The following is a 19,437-nucleotide window of genomic DNA, read 5'->3' as shown; positions in this document are numbered from 1 at the left end:
CAACAGTTCTGACAAGGTAGACTGTGGATTTCTATATAAAAATACACTCAAAAACATATACTCACAAGAATTTAATCATATTTAACGTTTTTAAAAATGAGAGAAACACAAAACATGACAATGATATACACAATATCATCCGGTGGTTGCAACAGATACAGCAGATCCACATCCTGATTGGTCCTTTAGAGCCTGATGGCTGAGTCTGCTTTGCTCCAGGCAGGGTTTAGCGAGTGAATGAGCGGACGTGACGGCCCCGTCCGCCTCCGCTTCCTCCACTGTTGAACTTGCCTTGACCACGACCACCACTTACTCCACCTCCTCCTACACTAACGCCACCACTCAGCCAGGACAGGCCCGTCCCTCTGCCTCTGGTGGCTCTGTCCCGAGGAGCCAATCGGTAAGCACCTGAAGAGTTGGGACAGAGGGGTCAGGAACTGTTTGACATGTAGATGTCGGGTGAGCTAAAGAGCTTGTAAAAACTGTTTATTCATTACAGAAATATTTTACACATTTAATGATGAAGTCATCTCTGAGGGACACATCCAGCAGGTGGCAGTATCACTTATTTACATTTATCACACCAGTTTAAAATAGCAACTCACCAATATTATTTTTTAAACAGGTAATGTTGAAAGAGAAATAATTGTATTATTGTTATTATTGTTAAATGTAAAAACTATATATATATATATATATATATATATATATATATATATATATATATATATATATATATATATACACACAACTTTTATATTTTATTTAACTTTTATACTTTTTTTTACATTACGGTATATAAGAGTAAGATAGAGGTTTAAGATAGAGGTTGAACAATAAGTTTTATTTAATAGCCAATGCCTAAAGAGAATATACTTGAATTGATTATTATTATTATTTTTATTATATTACATACATCGCCATAAGAAAATAACTGAATTATGATTACTGTTACATCTGATCAAAATAGTTGAAAACTAACCAATTATAACTTGGTTATAATCTGGAATCTGATGGTACAAAAATTATTACAGATATGGAGCAAATCGCCTTTAAAGTTCTCCAACTTAAGTTCTTTGCAATGCATATTACCAATCAAAAATTAAGTATCAATATTTACAGTAGAATATTAACAAAATATCTGAACATGATCTTTACTTAAAATCCAAATGATTTTTGGCATAAAAAAAAAAAAAGTGATAATTTTGACCAATACAATGTATTGTTGGCTACTGCTACAAAAATACCCTTGCTACTAATGACTGGTTTTGTGCTCCAGGGTCACACACACATATATATCTTCTGCTCACCAACCCTGCATTTACTTCAATAGCTTGGAGTCAGTATAATTCTTTGTTAATTGGGAAAGAATTCATAGAAATTAATTCTTTTATTTAGCAATGATGCTTTAAATTTATCAAAAGTGATAATAAGGACATTAATAATATTACAAAAATTTATATTTTTCAAATAATGCTGTTCTTCTGAAATTTCTATTCAAAGAAACCTGAAAAAAAAATAGACTCCGGAAAAAATAGGCTGTTTTTACATAATAAAAATAATAAATGTTTTTTTGAGCAGCAAATCAGAACAGAATGATTTCTGAAGGATCATGAGCCTGGAGTAATGATGCTAGAAATTCAGCTATATTTTAAAATATATTAAAACAGAACACATTATTATTTTTCTGTACGCGTTTCTTTTTGTATTCTAAATGCATGCGTGGTAAGCAGAACAGACTTCTTAAAAAAACACCTGACTGATAGTGTATGTGTGTGTGTGTAACATTTCAAAAAGCCTACCTGTAGGTGGCTGTCTGGAAGGTAACGGTCGAGTGAAGTTGCTTTGCCCTCCACGAGGATCACTGTAAGTCCCTCTGTGAGTATCGGCGGTCACTGGAGTGCTCCAAGTGGAACCACGACCACCCTCACGACGAGGGTAGTTACCTAAAACAAAAATTATTTTGAAGAATGAGTCAAGAGTATATATATATGTATATATATATTTGCTAAATCAAACATGTGTACCAGCAAGCAGCACACTCTTGGGGGCTGGTGGAGTAAAGAAGCGGGCGTGACTCTGGAAGCCCCTCCCTCTGGTTCCTCCAGTAAACAAGCCTCTAGTCGGTGGCTTGGCTCCTCCTCCTTTTGGTGGGCGTTTGGGCAGGGTCAGGCCAGTGGGTTGACCCACGTCCTTGAACTCTGCAGCAAGGAAATCATCTACATGCATGGAAGGAGGTCGACTGGTGTTCTGCTTGCGCTGGCGGAAAATGTCATGTGGTCGAGAGAGCTGGCCAAAAGCACCACGACCCCGACCCCGAGGGGCCGGCATGAAATGAGCTCGTTTCGCAGGCTCCACATAATCTGGATTCCCACTGCAAACAAAAACAATTATTTGTAGCTATATAGAGTTCATACATTCAAGGTAGAATAGTAACCTCAGACTAGAATGAGAAGCAGACACATTGTGTACCTGGACGTGATGAAGGTCTCATGTTTGTGTTTGCCCAGTCTGAAGCCTTTGGGTGGTTTGCTGTGTCCTGGGGAAGAGGGTTCACTGAGGAACGAACGTTCTACCTCTGCCTTTAGGTCTAGATCTGGACAACACTGCTGGGCCAGTGCAACTAGGTCTACTTTCACCTGCAACACATACATTAACAATGCTCACACAAAACACTACACATAACATTAAGAGCAATTTATACTTTTATAATTTATTTATAATCAAGACTACTAAATTTATTGTCTCCATAATAAATCTGCATTCTAAAATTTGTATAAGCAAAGGAAACAAACATTTGTTACCATAAACTGTTTACATTGCTCTCCAATTGCTCAATGACATATTTCAATCACAAATATATTTATTGGTCCTGCAAACACAAGTCTCACCATGTCAACTTCTGTCTCCATCTCATCTGACTGGAATGGAGAGAACCACAGGGCCTTCAACTGCTCATCCAGGACATCCGAGAGAACGAAAACCGTCCTGAATGTAGATAAGGGGAGGGGAAAAAAAGAGAATGTAACATTTAGGCATTCAAGTATTTTGATTTAATACTAAGCATGTGCAAAACTACATATTTAGAATATTAACTAATCCAATTAGACACATTTAGTTGGGGAATTTAATTAAATAATAAGCATTTTTTTGCATTCAAACAACTAGATCACGCACAACAGAAATAGAATAGCAAGCAGGTTTCTCAAGTTTAAAGGGGTCGTATGATGTTGCTAAAACGAACATTATTTGGTGTAATGAAATGTGTTTATGTGGTTTAAGGTTCAAAAAGCACATTATTTTCCACACACTGTACATTATTGTTTCTCCTCTATGCCCGCCTTCTAAAACGTGTTTATTTTTTACAAAGCTCATCGGTCTAAAAAAACGAGGTGTGCTCTGATTGGCCAGCTATCCAGTGCTGTGATTGGCTGAATACCTCAAGCGTGTAAAGGAAATGTTACACCCCCTAACATACTGTCATGACATATCCGGCCAGAGCGACGAGACATAAACATAAAACCCATTATAAATGTGATATAAACATGATCTCTAGTCGTGTCCTCTTTTGGAAGGCCAAACAAAGTAGTTTCACTTTTTCAACAAAACGGCGTCACACACTGCGTTATTGTTGTTGTTGTCTGTCAAGTGTAGCTTCCTGTTATTCATGTCTGATTCACTCAGTGCTACCCAATCATGTTATGTGTTATGGATTACAGCCTTTACAGTACCGTTGTTGCTTCTGCCCTGTTCTCAGCGCAGCCTACTTTAGTACTGGCCAGATATGCAAATTTCATATACCTGTGCTTTAGACGCTCATTGGCTTATATCCACCTATCAGCTGCGAGCCCGCCTAACAAGTGTCACTATTGATTGGAAAATGTGTGTGTTTTATCTTTGTTGAGTGTGTGACTTGTACAGGCTGCTCGTAGCCTCTCTCACGGCGGGACTGAATATCGAACGGAGAAATATCTCTGTGATGTCACGGCCTTGAGTGAGCGGAGGCCAGATGCCTAGAGTGAGCCTAGGTGGCGGATTCTACAAAGGATTGTCCATTGGGCTTGCAGCAATCAAATGTGATGACCCCAGGCTGGACTCCACTTTGTCCACGCTGAAAACCGATCCGGCGATCCACAGTGCAAAGTTGATGTATTCCCATCAGCGACCAGCATGGATCAACTCCAGGCATGACTAAACCGATATCGTCCTCTTTTTGAAGGTCAAACAAAGTAGCTTCGTTTTCACAATGAAACACACAGCGTCTATACGACATGGTGATGGCGGCGGCAACAACAATACTACGAGGAGAATAAAACTACCTGTGGTTGAACTGTGTCTGAAGGGGTTCTGGTGCAGGTAGAGTGGGCTCTGCTTCAGGCTCTGCATTAGTTGGGGCATCTCCAGAACTTTCAATAATCTGTCGCAGTCCGGCCACATTCTCGAGCAGAGTCTCCAAAGACTCATCCTCCTTACAGAGTTTCTGCACACATGGGGATACGAGACAAGATAAATATGTGTCTCTCTTCATTCAGGCTATAGGGCACAGCTTAATTATGATATATAACGTAAGCTGCCACATGTACCATGATGTGTTTCTCCAGTTCTGATAAAGGATGTTCCCCTGAGTCCTCCTTCCACTGCAGCAGCTGCTTCATGTCGCTCACACTAAGAGCTAAAGAGCGACTGTCTATGTCTTCATCCTATGTAGCATAAAAAATATGCATTATTCCCATATAAATGCATGCATGCATGCATACAAGCACAAATGTACTGATTCTATGGTGGGCCTACCATGGCTTCACTGTTCAGAATCTGTCTCAAAAAGTCAAACAGGGCTGAGAGGAGCTCGGTTAACTCTTTGTTGAAGGACGTGGTTTCCCTGCGGATCAGAGAGGAAATGGCCAAGCTGTGTTTCTTCAGAGAGCTGCAACACAAACACAAGAACATTAACCCACAAATATCACGCATAAAAACATTTTCATCTTTCATATTACTGTAAAGCCTAGGGATGCTTTGATAATTATTTTCATTTTATGACCGATAACCGATAAATGTCTAAATAAATAAATCTAAAACACAAAAAAAAAATTTTTGCAAAAAGATTGCATTTAACAAAAAAAAAATAAGAGAAAAATTAGCAAACAATTAAAAATTCAATATTAACCATAACATTTTAAAAAGTCTCCAATAATGACATCAAAGGCATTGTGATACCTTTTCAGGTGATAGAGACCATAGTCATGCTCCGTGAGAAACATCATGGTTCGCAGACATGTGAGCTGGAGTGTGTAGCTGCTGTGTGCATTTCCCAACACTTCCAGCATCCCGTCACATATGCACGTCATCATGTCTCTGGTCGGCAGTGCGTTGGCCAGCTGCTCTACCTCAGACACCGAGGCTTCACCCGAGCCACTCACGACCAGAGACACGTCCTGGTCACACAGCGACAGAAGGATGGTAGCCGTCAGTTCAGCGTTCTGCTGTGCTGACAGTGCGGCGTCTGCAGGTAGGAGAAGCATGGCAACCATTGAGGGAAGAAGTTCTGACAGTTTGTCCTCCACTTTCCCATCACTCCGGCCCTCATTGCGTGCAGATCCACCCAGTAGAGCCAACATGGCTGATTTGCAAGCCCGCTGAGATGCCAGTGAGTCGAGGAGAGCTAGTAACCTCATCAGGCGTGAGCCAGCTGCCTCCCTAAACACACAACACAGTCCATTTGAGCTGTCTGGAATATACACAACAGTCAAGCTAACCCATTTAAAAGTATCAGGCTTAATCAGTTATCACTAGTTATCACTTTTTTATTATATGTTGGTGATTTAATTTAATCTTAATTAACTGCATATAGCTAAAAATATCCCCCAACAAGAGGTCCACAGCTGAATTACAGGAAGTCTGCCAGATACGTAGCACATTCTAATTGCAACTGTGATTACATTTGCAAATCACTATTTTTAATAATATCATATTTAATAACAATAAATATTTATAATTCTGAAAATTCTGTCATTAATTACTGTCATTCCAAACCGTTAGACATTTGTTCATCTTCGAAACACAAATTAAGATATTTTTGATTAGATCTGAGAGCTCAATTTCTAACATAATCAGTGTTTTTACGTTTAGGAGAACATGCCTTCTTCGTGGTACTCTTCAAAAAGGTGGAAGATGTTACCTTTGGGAGAAGAATTGTTAACCTGTGTTATTTTTGTTTTCGTTGTGCACAAAAAGTATTCTCGTAGCTTCACAAAATAGAAGTTGAGCCACTGATGTCACACTGACTGTTTTATCGACGTCCTTGCTACGTTTCTGGGTCTGGGAACATTTTAGTTCTGTCGCTATCAATGCAGGGTCAGAAAGTTGTCAGATTTAATCAAAAATATCTTAATTTGTGCTCTGAAGATTAACAAAGGTCTCACGGGTTTGGAACGACATGAGGGCGAGTAATTAATGACAGAATTTTTTTTATTTTAGGGTGAACTACCTCTTTAAGTCATTAAATACATCATTAACTGTTTTTATAACATTTAGATAAGAAATATATGTGTGTATATAAAAAAATCTGTACAAATCTTTAATTATAAATACTAAAATACAATTTTTTTTTGTTATTTTTAAAACACACATTTATACACATGTTCATGTCTATAAGTATAAATGTATAATTGTTCCTGATATCTTATTAAAACAAATCTACAAGCTATTAACAAACTGCCCTTAATATGACGACTGTGTCTTACTGTTGCATTTCCTCCTGCAGCTGCTCCAACAATGTCCTCATCACCAGAGTCGCAGTGGGGGCAGCAAGATCACAGAGCTGCACACACACGCGCCGGAGCATGGAGAGCAGCGGCGGACAGCTGTTGACACACACGCACCTCAACACTTCCTGTAATACTCGAGCCTGAGCGTGTAAGTGCACACTCCACAACTTTCTCGTGTTCATCGCAACCCCGATGTCTTGCACAGATAGTGCCTAAAAGAGATCAAGAGAGATGGAAAGAGTAAATTAAATAAACTATTTTCTAGAAATACCTCCTGGTAATTAACAAAACAGCTATGGAAGCATAAATTAGCTGCCTGTGTTTTGAAATCATCCTCATGTTAGTAGTTTTGTCCAAATTTGTCTAAAAAGGGTCTAGTCAGGCTGGCAGCTCACAAGGGTTTGGATCAGAGCTCCTGTTTGTATGACAATCAGCAGCAAGCAGCGACAGGTACTTGTAGCCGCTTGCATGTTCAGTTACCTGAGTGGTCTGCATGGGCAGAGGTAGAGGAAGCAGTTCTGACAGCAGACTAAGGCTGCTGTAGATGTTCTCTGGAGCAGCCAGTACAGAGTTCAACACTTCCCTCAGCATCAGAGACCAGCTGTTTCCAGCCACAGTCTCCTCTGAACCCGTCATCTGTTGGCTAACAGCATGCGTGAATGTTAACAGTATCTCGGTCACGTCTCCCTGGATACGCAGCTCCTCTGCATCCAGGCGACCGGTTGTCGGGGTGGAGCAGAGGATCTTGTGAAGGGCGACACAGACGGAGGGCACACGCACGTCACGGAACTCACAGGTTCCACCGCACAGCAGCTCTGTCAGCATGACTCGGATGAGTCGCAGCGAGCAGGAGGCCACTGACAGCATCATGAGTCTCTGCGCTGTGGGTGCCATTGGACCATGTAGTCGCCATGGCAGCAGCAGCAGCGATGTAAGCTTCTGGAGGACTTTAATAAAAGTGTCCATGCCCTCTGCACTGAAAAGGGCTATGATGGCCTGATTCCACTTCAAGTCTTTCTGCTGGCCTGCAGATACACAATGATTCACATAAGTCAATATTTTTATTGGTAATCAATAGGTTCCAGCAGTCAATTATACCAGTGCTAAATGAAACTATTTGAGAATACAGCAAAGCATATAATCTACTGAACATTTCTTTAAAATTACAATGTATTCATTTAAATATTTGCAACACTTTTTTTATTTAAGTATTTATCAAAATATAAATGACAGGATTTATATTTAAATTGGATTAATTATAAGAATATAATAGACAATGTCTAAAATTATTTGCATTTATACTGCAAAGCCTAGATAGATAGGTAGACTAAAACTTTTTGTTTGTTTAGTATCCATTTAAGACAAGCCAAGTTCAAAGTAAGGCATACAATATGTTTGCATGTACCTGGCACAGTGGTTGGAGGGCAGGCAATGTGACACAACACTCTGAGAGCGGTTACAAGACCCACCCCATCTGCAGTCATCAAGTTCTCCAGATTCTGACAAAGAAACAGCAACATTTCAATGCTACACCATATTTAATAATTGTATGATGCCTTTAACATTTGAGCATATGAGTGGAGTAGTTAGTTTTGTTTTATAGTTAACTGCAAGAGATCAAATTATGTTATTTTTCTTGTTGAAACTGAAACCATCAGTGCTTTAATGTCTTGATCAATTCCTAACATTAAATTAGCATACATGTTATAACTCATCCTCTATAATCTTGAACCCCTTTAAAATGCCATAGTATGTGATTGACAACCTCACCTGCTTTATGTAGTCAATAAGTGTAGGAATACCACTGATATCAAAGTGTAATTTTTCAAGTGGCTCCAACCACTTAGAAAGCTCTGAAAAACACATTTTATCAGAGAGGTCAGATGTTATGGCACTTATTAAATGGATTTTAAGGCCTCTGGAAAAAAACATAGCTTTTTAATAGATCACAGAACTGAAGGTTTGACTGATATTGAAGTGTTTGGTGGGCTGCAAAAGACTAGCAGGCTCACCTTGAAGCTTGGCATTGTTTTCATCAGCTTTGGAAACATTAAGTAGTTGAGCGGCATAGTGCTCCATCATCCGGAGATCACCTGATGTCTGAATCACCAGCAGTACAAGCATACAGGCATAGTTATATGTTACAGACTTCCTTGCTTTCCCTTCCCTGTATGAGAGAGTTAGAGGAAATCAGCAAGAGAACAAGTCATGTAAGAAGACACGGTACATTAAGTGAAAATGACTATGGAGTGCCTCAGGGTTCTGTATTTGGCTAATCTGTGTTTACTAACAACCTATCTACTACATGGAGTCAAGAAACATTCAACGCAAACACATAATATTCTTATGTGTCATTATATAGATTGCCAAAATATACACTCTGGCAGATCAGCTATTTTTAAAACCCTGTTTATATACAACAGGTGTATTAGCATATTCTCACCCTTGGCCCTCTTTGGCATGGAACTCCACCAGGTTGACCAGACAGCTGAGGTTGTTATCCAAGCTAAAAGCATGTGCGACAGCATTTCGGCCTGTGCTGCTAAAACTAATGAGATACAGGCTGTGAAGTGTTGCCAGAACACCTGGATTATCGCCATCTTCAAGCTCTGCCCCGCTCAGCTCAGCAACACCCTGTAGTGCATGTAGAGTCTGCATAAGCCACACCCAAAAACCGTCATCCATCGAACCCTCTGCCCCTGCAGGAGCATCGTCACCCTCTCCCTCTGAAAGGGGCGTCAGCGGAGCCAAGTGAGAGGGCGGGGTCAGGTGAGTAAGAGGTGTGAGGAGACGAAGCAGCAAATTGGTGGTTTCGTGTTGGCTAAGGAGGAAGAGGAGGCCCTGCTGGGACTGTGATAGGAAACGCATCAGTTCTCTGACAGCATGCAGGACTCCGATGTGGGCACATGTAGCCGGATACGACAGAACAACTGCCAGGGATTCCAGAAGGTGACAAGCATGCATGTATCTGTAAAATAACAGGGTAAATTATAAAATACAACATTAAAGAGTTGCAAAATATTTGAACAAAAGGGGTAAATAACACAGCTGAGTACACATAAAAATATATTAAAAATGATTATCCCTTTAATAACAATTAATATTGACTATATATAATAGAAACCACAAATTTTCATCATAAATATACAAGACAACAGTTTTGTAGCCATATGGTCCTGACCTGTACAGTGTTGGATAGGGATCATCACGCTCTGGTGGCCCAGTGATTCGAGCACTGGTGGGAAAAGCTTTCCCAGGAGGCTGTACCATACAGTGAGGTGCTGTCTCCAGCAGGTGGAGCAGTTCTTCCAGAAGACCTTGCAGCCTTTCCAGGTCACCTTCTGACAAAGAGGCAGATTCCAGCAAGGTATCAATGTCCATTGGGCTTTCCCGCTCTACCTCCTGGGTCTCCATTTCCCTCTCATCTCCTTCCCTCTCAGTGCTTTCTCTGTCTCTCTCTCCAGCTTCTCTCTCACTCTCGATACCCTCTCGCTCACCCACCTCCCCTACTGTGGGATGGCGTTCAGCCCAAATGCTGGCTGTCTTCTGCAGGTCAGTCAAAACCTCATAAAAATGTCCCTTTTGTAAGATGGCTGCGCCAGCCGTTGCGACACGCACGGTCTGGTCCAACAGAAACAGATCCAGCATTCGCTGGTACCCACTCGTTCCATCATTGTCATGGTGACGGTCTCGGAGCAGGGCCTCCATACCCTGTGGCTCACTGATGATGCTGTCGAGGGAGCGCAGCACGTTGAGTTTCAGAGTGGATGAAACGTGTTCTGCAAACAGCAAGCCTAGGAGGCTGCCAACAATCCCTTTCTCCAGCAGATTCTGCACAGCCTGGGCACCACAGTCGGCCAAGGCAGAGGCCAGTTTGGTTCCTGCTTTGAGCTGGCGTAAGTTCAGCGCTATGGGCTGTGCCAGGGCAAAGTCCAAATTAAGAGCTTCACAGCTCCAGTCGACCAGCTGCTTCAACTTCTCACTCAGCCCATCAGGGTCCTTAATAGACAAGAAGCTCATCCCTTTTAGCAGAAAGGCAGGGATCTCTTCTAAGGCAGTTACCCATCCTGCCCCTCGCTCTGCCCCCTGTCCCTCCCCCCAGGCCTCCAATATTTCTGATAGTTTTGCTGCAGACTCCGCCCACAATGAGCTTGAGTCCTCGGTGTCCACCGTCTTCAGGTGTTTTAGCTCTGCCTCAAAACGTGTAATGTGTGGCGGTGTGGAGTGCTGGAGGGGTCGGAGTTCACGCTCGTATGGATCATACTGAACGGTTGGTAGTGATGCAAGGTCCTCAGGTGTATAGTCCAGGTCAAAGGCAGGCAGCTTGAAAGCCCCACTCTCCAAATCCTCCTCATCACTGGATATCTGCTCATATCCATCATCACCTGCGTACAGTAGCAAAACACTTCAGACACAGAAAACACAACATCTGATACATTGTTATAGGCTCAGCAAATCTAGCAAGTTCAGTCTTGGGTAATTGGGGGGCAATATTTGCAATTGTTTACCTTATGAGAGCATTATATGTGTGGGTATGTATGCATATATGTATTTATTTAATTGTTTCCCTATAAATAGCGACAAATCCTTAACATTTTCAATAAAATAAATGATAAATACATACTTTTTAATATTTGTAAATTAACAAATATTTGCACATTTATATTTAATGAATTAAACAAATAAAATATTACATAACAGATTATTTTCAATTTGATTTAGGGAGCATTTTTGGCCCTCAAACATGAAATATCGGTCTCATTCTTCCCCAGAGCACCTGGTTCATTCACCCTCACAAATACTGCAACTCCTCACCTTCTCCATCTTCATCTGTGACCTCCTCAACCACTTCATCTTCTTCAACATTTTCATCAGCCTCACTTCCCTCAGACTGCACATCCTCATCCTCCTCATCATCAGCCGGACCCTCATCATCCTCCTGCTCTGCGTCCGAGTAATTCTCATCTGCAGGAAGAGATCCTCGCTCAGGTGAGACAGGCTCCAGGTAATCATCACTCTGTTCTGTGCTCTCCACCTTTACTGGACCTAAACCAAAGACAACACAGTAAAGGTCAGTGCTCAAAACTTTTTCAGTATAGAAAATGCGATAACAAAAAAGGCTAAATAATATATAGTTGGGAATATTTAAACCTGGAAATACTGTGGAGAAAAATAAAATATTAAGACACGTGCTGTCACGTGTCAAGTGCTGTCAATCAATTAATTACATTTTTACATTTTTAAATTAATTGCGATTAAACCCACCTAACATTAAAGTAAAAAAAAAAAAAAAAAAACACTTTTAAATTGCTATAATTTCCAATTCAATCTTCAAACTATTGTAGAAACAACAAGGACAGTACCGGTATATTTGTAATATTTCAATAACAGCATTTTTTTTTATTACTAAATACTAATGATGTCTCTGTGAAAGATTTTTTCTCCAAATATTTAACCATTGACTAGCCATTCAACATGATAAGAGCTATCAAACTTAACATTTATTATACTCCTTAAAATGACTTCAAATAAAAGTGAACTTCAAACAATGTTCACATAAACCCATTATAATTAATGTCATATTAAGTTACCTGTGCCCTTCAGCAAGTAGGAAATACACAGAAATTGAATAAAGTTAATCTGACCCACTTCAGGTCTTAAAGTCTCTTCTAATGAGTTGAATGGGCTGTGTTTACATGAGTGTGACAATGCTGGAGTGCTTCTGGACAGTTAGGAAAACCAGTGCATTTCAGAGACATGTTCTTAAATGTGATTTGTGTAACAAATACATATATAGATGCTGTTTCAAGGCAGCTTTAATAGCCTTTTTGGTTCATGCCCTTAAGTTCATGACTTAAAGGTGAACTAAGTGATTTTTGCAAAACGATGTTGATATTTGAAAGCACCAAAACAAACACACCCATATCCCACCAGGACCTCTCCCTTATCCATCTCTCTCTATCTATAGTCGATCTGCTAACATCCGTCCTGTACTCAAACTGAGCGCTCTCTTATCTCTGTCAATACAAGACATGCACCCTTATCGCTGATTGGCTACAAGTGTGTTTTGGGACTCGGTCAAAAAAATCGCTTAGTGCACCTTTAACTGAAGACATAATTTAGACATTGCATGCTTGTAGTTTCTTTCATGCTTTGATATGAAATGATACAGGCTACAGCGCATGCTGGTGCATTTGGGAATGTAATTGAAGAGCACATGCTATGAGCACAGTAGCATTTCCACGCTCTTTTGGGGAAACTGGAGCGCGCATCTGAAAAGTCTTCTGTTTGATGTGGTTGTTAAAACGTTATGCATCTGAATAAATAATAGTTCTTGTCAAGAAAAATTTGACAGAAGCAGCAGTTATGAGTGGGGTGGCCAACCATAGCTCTGCCCCTGTGTTAACTGCATTAAATATTTTTTTCATCTGCATTAACTCACTAATTTTGATAGCACTGATATATTATATATATATATATAAATATTTTTTTATCAGCTTTTTGAGTTTTCTTCTCTTGTATCTAATACTTAATCTCTTCCACACAGACATTCACTGACCAGGTGCAGGTAGTGCCTCCTCGTCATCATCATCTGGAGGTGGTGGTCCTGGTGGTGTCCGTGGCCCCCTAGGTTGTGGTCTGGGTGGGCTGCCGTTAAACTGTTCTTCATTCTCCCACTCTGCAATAGATTTACACACTCATGTTCAATGCTTGACATAATGACCACATTATATATTTGTGTCAATAATATTTGTGCTGACCAGTTTTAATGATCCGCTTGGATCCCAGCTGCTGCTGTTGGGGCAGAGGGGGTGGTGGAGGGGGCGGAGAGTCCCGCTCGTGGCTGCGGGGGCGCTCGGCTGTGCCATACACTGCCAACGTCAGGCATGTGTACCATCCACGCAGAACTAACCCATCTGTGTTTATCTTCAATAGCACAAAGACAAAATGAAAATTAGGACACGGTCCGAGACTCTTAAAGGGGAGGAGCAAAAAAAACTTGCTCAGTCCAAAACACAAATGAAGGATCATTTGTTTGCGAGCCACGTGAGTGTAGGAGCTGACAGCTTTGGTCATTACAGAGGCATCTGCAAATCCATTGTGGATTTCAGAAAATGCGTTTGAAGTATTCCGTGCCAAACAAAGCTGCTGTCAGCTGTTTTGGAGAAACCAGAAACATACTGGTGAATGTGTGTGAGTTTTATACAGAACTTTGATGATTGGTTGTCATGAGGGGGTCTCTTACCTTCCCATTAGGCCTGAAGATGATGGATTTGTTCTCATCGTACTCGAGGCTAGTGCAAAACGGACACCAATTTCAGTGGTTTGAACAATCCAAAAAGTACATGCATCTATTCAGCTACAGATTTGTGAGACAGCATACTGTATTTCTTGCTGAGCCTGTCCGACACAGGTGTGCATGTGTGTGTGTGTGTGTGTGTGAGTTTATTTAGTACCTGCCCAGCCTGTCAAACACCGGGGCGTTGGGTTTGGACACATTGTTGAAGAACAGGTCCAACTGGAATGCATGAGGGGCCGTTTCCCTGAAGATACACAGGAAGGGGCATTGTAACAGTCAAAACTTAAACCTGAAACCCCTATTTGCTATCGGAAGCTATTTTCTGTCTATTCAAACATCCTGTAAATCAGTTAGTTTGCAGGAATCATTTTAAAAATGCATCTTTTTTTATACAGATCTATCGTTAATTTTATCATTTTAAAAGGACAGAATAAAGAATAGTGTTATATAGTCTGTGCTATTAAAACAAACTTCCCTTTACTCTCATTGGCCTCTTAACAGGTATGGAGACAAGTGGGATGAGATCATGGGAAAAGCTCAGAGTGGTCAGAGAATAAGGGGTGTGGTGGATCTGGTTTTAAAGAAGGAACAAAAGGGATAACAGAAACCTTTTCCAATTTCCTAAAATGTCCTCCAGCCATTTCACTCCTGAGGACACCACAGAATTACTCATGTCCTATTGTTGACTACAGAAGCACTGGAAAAGTTTGTACACACAATAAACGTGGTAGAAGGCTTCTAGAAGCACTGTTAACTGTCATATTAGGTGTAGTGAATTTTTTGTTTTTTAAAGGGGATGAATTCAGATTTTATACTTTTATAACTGTTAGAATGTCAGCAGTCAAAAAAATCATTTCGGATAAGTTGTCTCTAAATTCACCATACGGGCACTAAAAAACCATTATAAACTTCTTGAAATAAAAAGCCTTCTCTAAATGACTAGCTGGCTGTTGGAGGACCAGTGAACCATCCTAACCCAAGATTGGTTATGTAATGTGGATGGCACAGACCAATAAGTAGCACATGTGTAGAGGGATTCACAAGCTGTTGTGTGATTCTTTATAGACCATTTCATTTGTTGCTGTACTTTTAGACAAGAGTGTGTGTATGTTGTACTTTTTTATGTGAGTGTGTTTTCTCACCCAAACGCTCTGCTGTCAGGCAGGTTGCTGTGTGCTTTGATGCCAGGGGGAATTACTCGCACTTCTGTGATCAAGACGCCGTAAGGAAACCGCACAACGTCCACATTTGTCAACTTGTAATAAGACAGACATGGAAAAATGTTACGAAGCTTACTTATCAAGACATGGATAAATGTTATGACAGATAGACTGATACAAGGGCCAGACACACCCTGACTGAGCAGGCAACCAGAAAAACAGTCCGGCTTATTCATCTGTTAAAGTCTTGGAATTAGGATTCCAATGATTCATGGTATTTGAATACACAAAAGAATTCTCAGAAGTTCTAATTGAATTTATAAAATGGCTGAATGGTGTATATAGCCTAGTCTCTTCTTCAACAAACTGTCATAGGGCAACAGGCCTGTCCAACCTGTTTTTACAGAGCTGTTGGAATACACCTGTGGGGTTGCAGATCACTAAAAAAACAAAAACACCAATCAAACAGACACATACACACCCTAACAAGACAAATTCCAGGACAAGAGATCGGTCTCCAGCCTTCACTAACAGGATACTATGTAAAACATTGGAAACAGGAGAAATTGCATGTAAAGAGATTCTCAGATAAAGGCTATAACTGTTGATAGTAATTTAAGATTATTTTAATCCACGCCAGGTAACTAGTTAAAACCTAAAAATGAGCTTTATATAGTAACAATTTTGTAAACTTATGAGGCTGTATCTCTCATAATTTGAGCACACTGACACTTTTTTATTTTTTATCTTTGTGCTGTAAACGTTTAGTCAGGATTACAATTTTTACCTTGTTCTCAGGGTAAATTTCTGGAAGATACAATGATCAGCAGAAAAATCGGCACATGGTAATATGCAGGATTTATACTTCCTCCAAAAATCTTTTGCTTAATGATTTATCAAAGGCCGTAAAAAAACAAGTGAAAAGTGCAAAGCATTTTCAAGACAAAAGCTCTTACTCAGTGCCAGACAGATTAGTGCACAGCTGCACCCATCAAAACATCAATATTCACCCTGGACGTGCATCTCATCAGTAAAAGCCGGTTCTGAGATTAGTAGTATATCTTCATCACGTGCTTTCAGATGGATCAGCATTTAATACACAGAGCCATAGATCACTGACAAGCTATGCAATATCGCATTTATAAACACAGGTGATTCATCTGCAATTATGAATGCGATATTGCATAGCTTGTCAGTGATCTATGCCTCTGTGTATTAAATGCTGCTCCATCTGAAAACACTCATTCGGACGGCACCCATTCACTGCAGAGGATCCACTGGTGAGCAAGTGATGCAGTGCTACATTTCTTTAAATCTGACCCAATAAAGAAAACTCATCTACAGCTTCAGAAATGTTTTATTTTTAACTGAACTATTTCTTTACCAATAGAGAAGTTAAGCCACATTCACAACTATAAGCGACGAGGGTTATGACAGTTTGAAAATTTTCCCACCGGTTAATGGATGTGTGACAACACCGGTAAAACCAGTACCAACGTGGGGGCATGGGCATTCCCCTCTTTTCGAACTGAACTAAAGATTTTTATTACTTTGGGTATGACAGTGGGGGTCAGTGCTATGGTGGGCAAGTGACATAACTGGTGTTGCGGCTTAACACCGGTATCACCGTCAGCACCGTCTATCGCGGCAAGCCTACAGGCGACATGCAACGACAAAGCGACACGATACCAGATTTCAACGGCGATGGATGGGGCGTGTCCAGCCATGTGACAAAGTTCAGAATCCTACAACTTTATGCAAAAGAAGAGCAACTTTTGGGAGCGACAGCCAATAGGAAAGAAGAGTGATCGTTCTCCTCTCAGATCAGCAGTGATGGAAATGAGGCTGATCCCTGCCATCATCAGGGGCGAACTCAACCAATAAGCGGGGTAAACAGCCGTTTAGGGGGCCCCCATCTGATATTGGCAAAAAAAAATTGCCAAACGCTCCAGTGTTTATTTGTGTTCTGGAGAGCGTCAAATGTTTTATAAGTTGTGAAGAGGTAAATAAACTATAAACTATGAATGTGAGAGACAAAGAGAGCAAAGTAAGGGTTAGGCGTAAAAGAGCATGCTTAGTAATTGTGTTGGGACCCCATTGCTGAAATTTGCTTAGGGCCCCCAAATTACTAATTCCGCTCCAGTCATCATCATTAACTTTAGTTTTTATGTAAATGTTCAAATTTTTCTTTTGCCTCCAAAATGTTTGTATTTAGCAGCAGGAAAACTGATTAGTCAACTTAAGAATGGCCAGTCCCCAGCGACATGCAGTGAAAAAAAGTCACCTCTAGTAAGAACGCAGCTACACAGAATCATAAGACACACAAAAAAAAAAAAAGCTTGCACACAACCACAGCGGTTAAAAGAGCTCAAATAGATGCAATTCAGATATTAATCACTAGCTAAACGGTACATTGAATACACGGTGTTTGTGTTTTCCTATTGACCCCAACTCCACACACTTTAACCCCAGGCTACTTCTGTAGATTACAGAGAGATCTTCTTGTTTACAGGCACATGGGGTGCTGTCAGATAAACATGAACCAGGGGCATATCTGAACAGGCAGCGTTTGATACCTTTACAACAATATATGAGCATCTTATTGTTAATTAATACATTAACAAATGATTTATCGTCACAGTAACGTTACATTCTACTTGTTAAAAGTAAATGCACATACGCGGTCAACAATAACAATATAACCACATAACCACGAGTTTGCTTGCTCTGGGGAACAACTTAAACGTAATACAATAACGCCAGGTTAACGTAACTGTTTTAAATGAAGAAAACGGGTGTTATTATGCAAATGTTAATAACATATTTCATGAACTGAATATGTATGAATTACTGTGCTACTTAGCAAGCTAACGGTTCACAGCGCTCAGTGCGTTAAAACAATGGAAACTTTAAGAAAGCGGGAAAAAAATATTTTAACATTTGATAGACTTTAGTGTCTGTATCATGCGGTTAAAAAGACACGGGTGGAGATGGAAAACTTCGTAAGATTACCTCTGCACTCTGATGCTTGAACGTATCTAAAAAGAGCAGCTCCATTGCAGAATCCCCCGCCATCTTTCTTGGTCACATTAGGACTTCCGGTAAAGAAAACACTTCCGGAGTTGAAGGCGTACGTCACAACGTTGGTTGTGTTGTAAGATCAGTAGATTTTAGAAATAGCATTTTACATGTTCTAAAACATTTCAGTAAAGCCATAAACTTAAATAGTTTATTAATTATTAATTAGGCTACTAGGTTGCGATAATAGTTTTGTATATCACAACACATTGTGTCCAATCTTGCCCATGTAGACTATTCCAAAAGCATTAAGAATAGATTATAGAAAAAATATAATAACCGTTTCAGAGCCATTAATTATTATTAATCATATATATATATATATATATATATATATATAAACGGTTATTATATTTTTTCTATAATCTATACTTAATGCTTTTGGAATAGTCTACATGGGTATACACACACACACACAAAATCCTCTCAAAGTTATTTGACTTTTACACATAAAATGCAAAATTTTTTGGGCTTTTTACTCTTTAATAAAGCTTTTTAACAGCACATTATTATAAAGGATTTACTGGAAATCCCTGAAAGACTAATCCATAGAAATGACAAGAAAAAAATCAATTAGCAGGTTAAAGTAATTAATATTCATTTTATTGAGGACATAAATGAGTCAAATAACAGGTGCAAGGATGTCAGAAACATTGCTAAAGTTAATCAAATGACACAAAATGTATAAATAAATAAATAAATAAAGGCTTTCGGTGATTTGCCTGTTGTAACATCTAACAAGCTCACAGTACTGCTGGAGGTGCGAGATGTGGTTAAGCAGGAGTTGTTTACACAAATACTTTCTGTGTATGACATAGCCTAAAGGACAGAGGTTTGTTGATTGATCACCTTAAGTGAACAAATATATAATTATCACAAAAGAAGGGAGTCCCGTTTAAACAATAGTTTTGCTTTTGTTGCATTTAATGACCTGAATATTATCAGAAAAATATTGGCATAACTTGCATTTATGTTATGTGGCATCTTTCACTTTCTCTTTTTTCAGTGACTCTTATGGTCATACTAGCAGACATAGGCCTTGACTGACTGCCCATTTACTTCTGCTTTATAACTGTCGAAACATTGACTTATAACATGGTTATATAATAGTTCAGATACATTTTAAGACTAGGGA

The 19,437-nt window shown here is 39.8% G+C and overlaps 1 protein-coding gene across 2 annotated transcripts; it reads right to left on the bottom strand.

The window, feature by feature from the left end:
• Window positions 1-58: 58 nt before the first annotated feature.
• On the bottom strand, window positions 59-18,357 carry virma (vir like m6A methyltransferase associated). Of its 2 annotated transcripts, none has more exons than XM_052578206.1 (23): window positions 18,237-18,357; window positions 15,207-15,319; window positions 14,222-14,308; window positions 14,011-14,059; window positions 13,526-13,691; window positions 13,324-13,443; window positions 11,580-11,810; window positions 9,946-11,149; window positions 9,208-9,732; window positions 8,777-8,931; window positions 8,535-8,617; window positions 8,170-8,263; window positions 7,245-7,789; window positions 6,741-6,976; window positions 5,215-5,694; window positions 4,792-4,924; window positions 4,584-4,700; window positions 4,320-4,480; window positions 2,892-2,988; window positions 2,473-2,639; window positions 2,028-2,374; window positions 1,803-1,946; window positions 59-408 (listed from the first exon to the last, which is right to left on the bottom strand). In XM_052578206.1, exons 1-23 carry the CDS (start codon window positions 18,297-18,299, stop codon window positions 227-229), a joined length of 5,499 nt encoding a protein of 1,832 aa, XP_052434166.1. In that variant the 5' UTR covers window positions 18,300-18,357; the 3' UTR covers window positions 59-226. The 2 variants fall into 2 exon arrangements, with proteins under 2 accessions (XP_052434166.1, XP_052434167.1); XM_052578207.1 differs by having other exon boundaries at window positions 4,320-4,477.
• Between the last annotated feature and the right edge of the window lie 1,080 nt (window positions 18,358-19,437).

The sequence above is a fragment of the Carassius gibelio genome, chromosome B16, assembly GCF_023724105.1.
Source record: "Carassius gibelio isolate Cgi1373 ecotype wild population from Czech Republic chromosome B16, carGib1.2-hapl.c, whole genome shotgun sequence".
Taxonomy (NCBI): Eukaryota; Metazoa; Chordata; class Actinopteri; order Cypriniformes; family Cyprinidae; genus Carassius; species Carassius gibelio.
This window is presented reverse-complemented; position numbering and strand designations above follow the sequence as displayed.

Excerpts from the sequence above, each read along its gene's own strand:
- virma (XM_052578206.1), bottom strand. The coding sequence starts at position 18,299 with ATGGCGGGGGATTCTGCAATGGAGCTGCTCTTTTTAGATACGTTCAAG. Across the intron at positions 13,444-13,525 it reads CAAGCGGATCATTAAAACTG|AGTGGGAGAATGAAGAACAG; the intron begins GTCAGCACAAAT and ends AATCTATTGCAG. Across the intron at positions 9,733-9,945 it reads CCCTATCCAACACTGTACAG|ATACATGCATGCTTGTCACC; the intron begins GTCAGGACCATA and ends GTTATTTTACAG.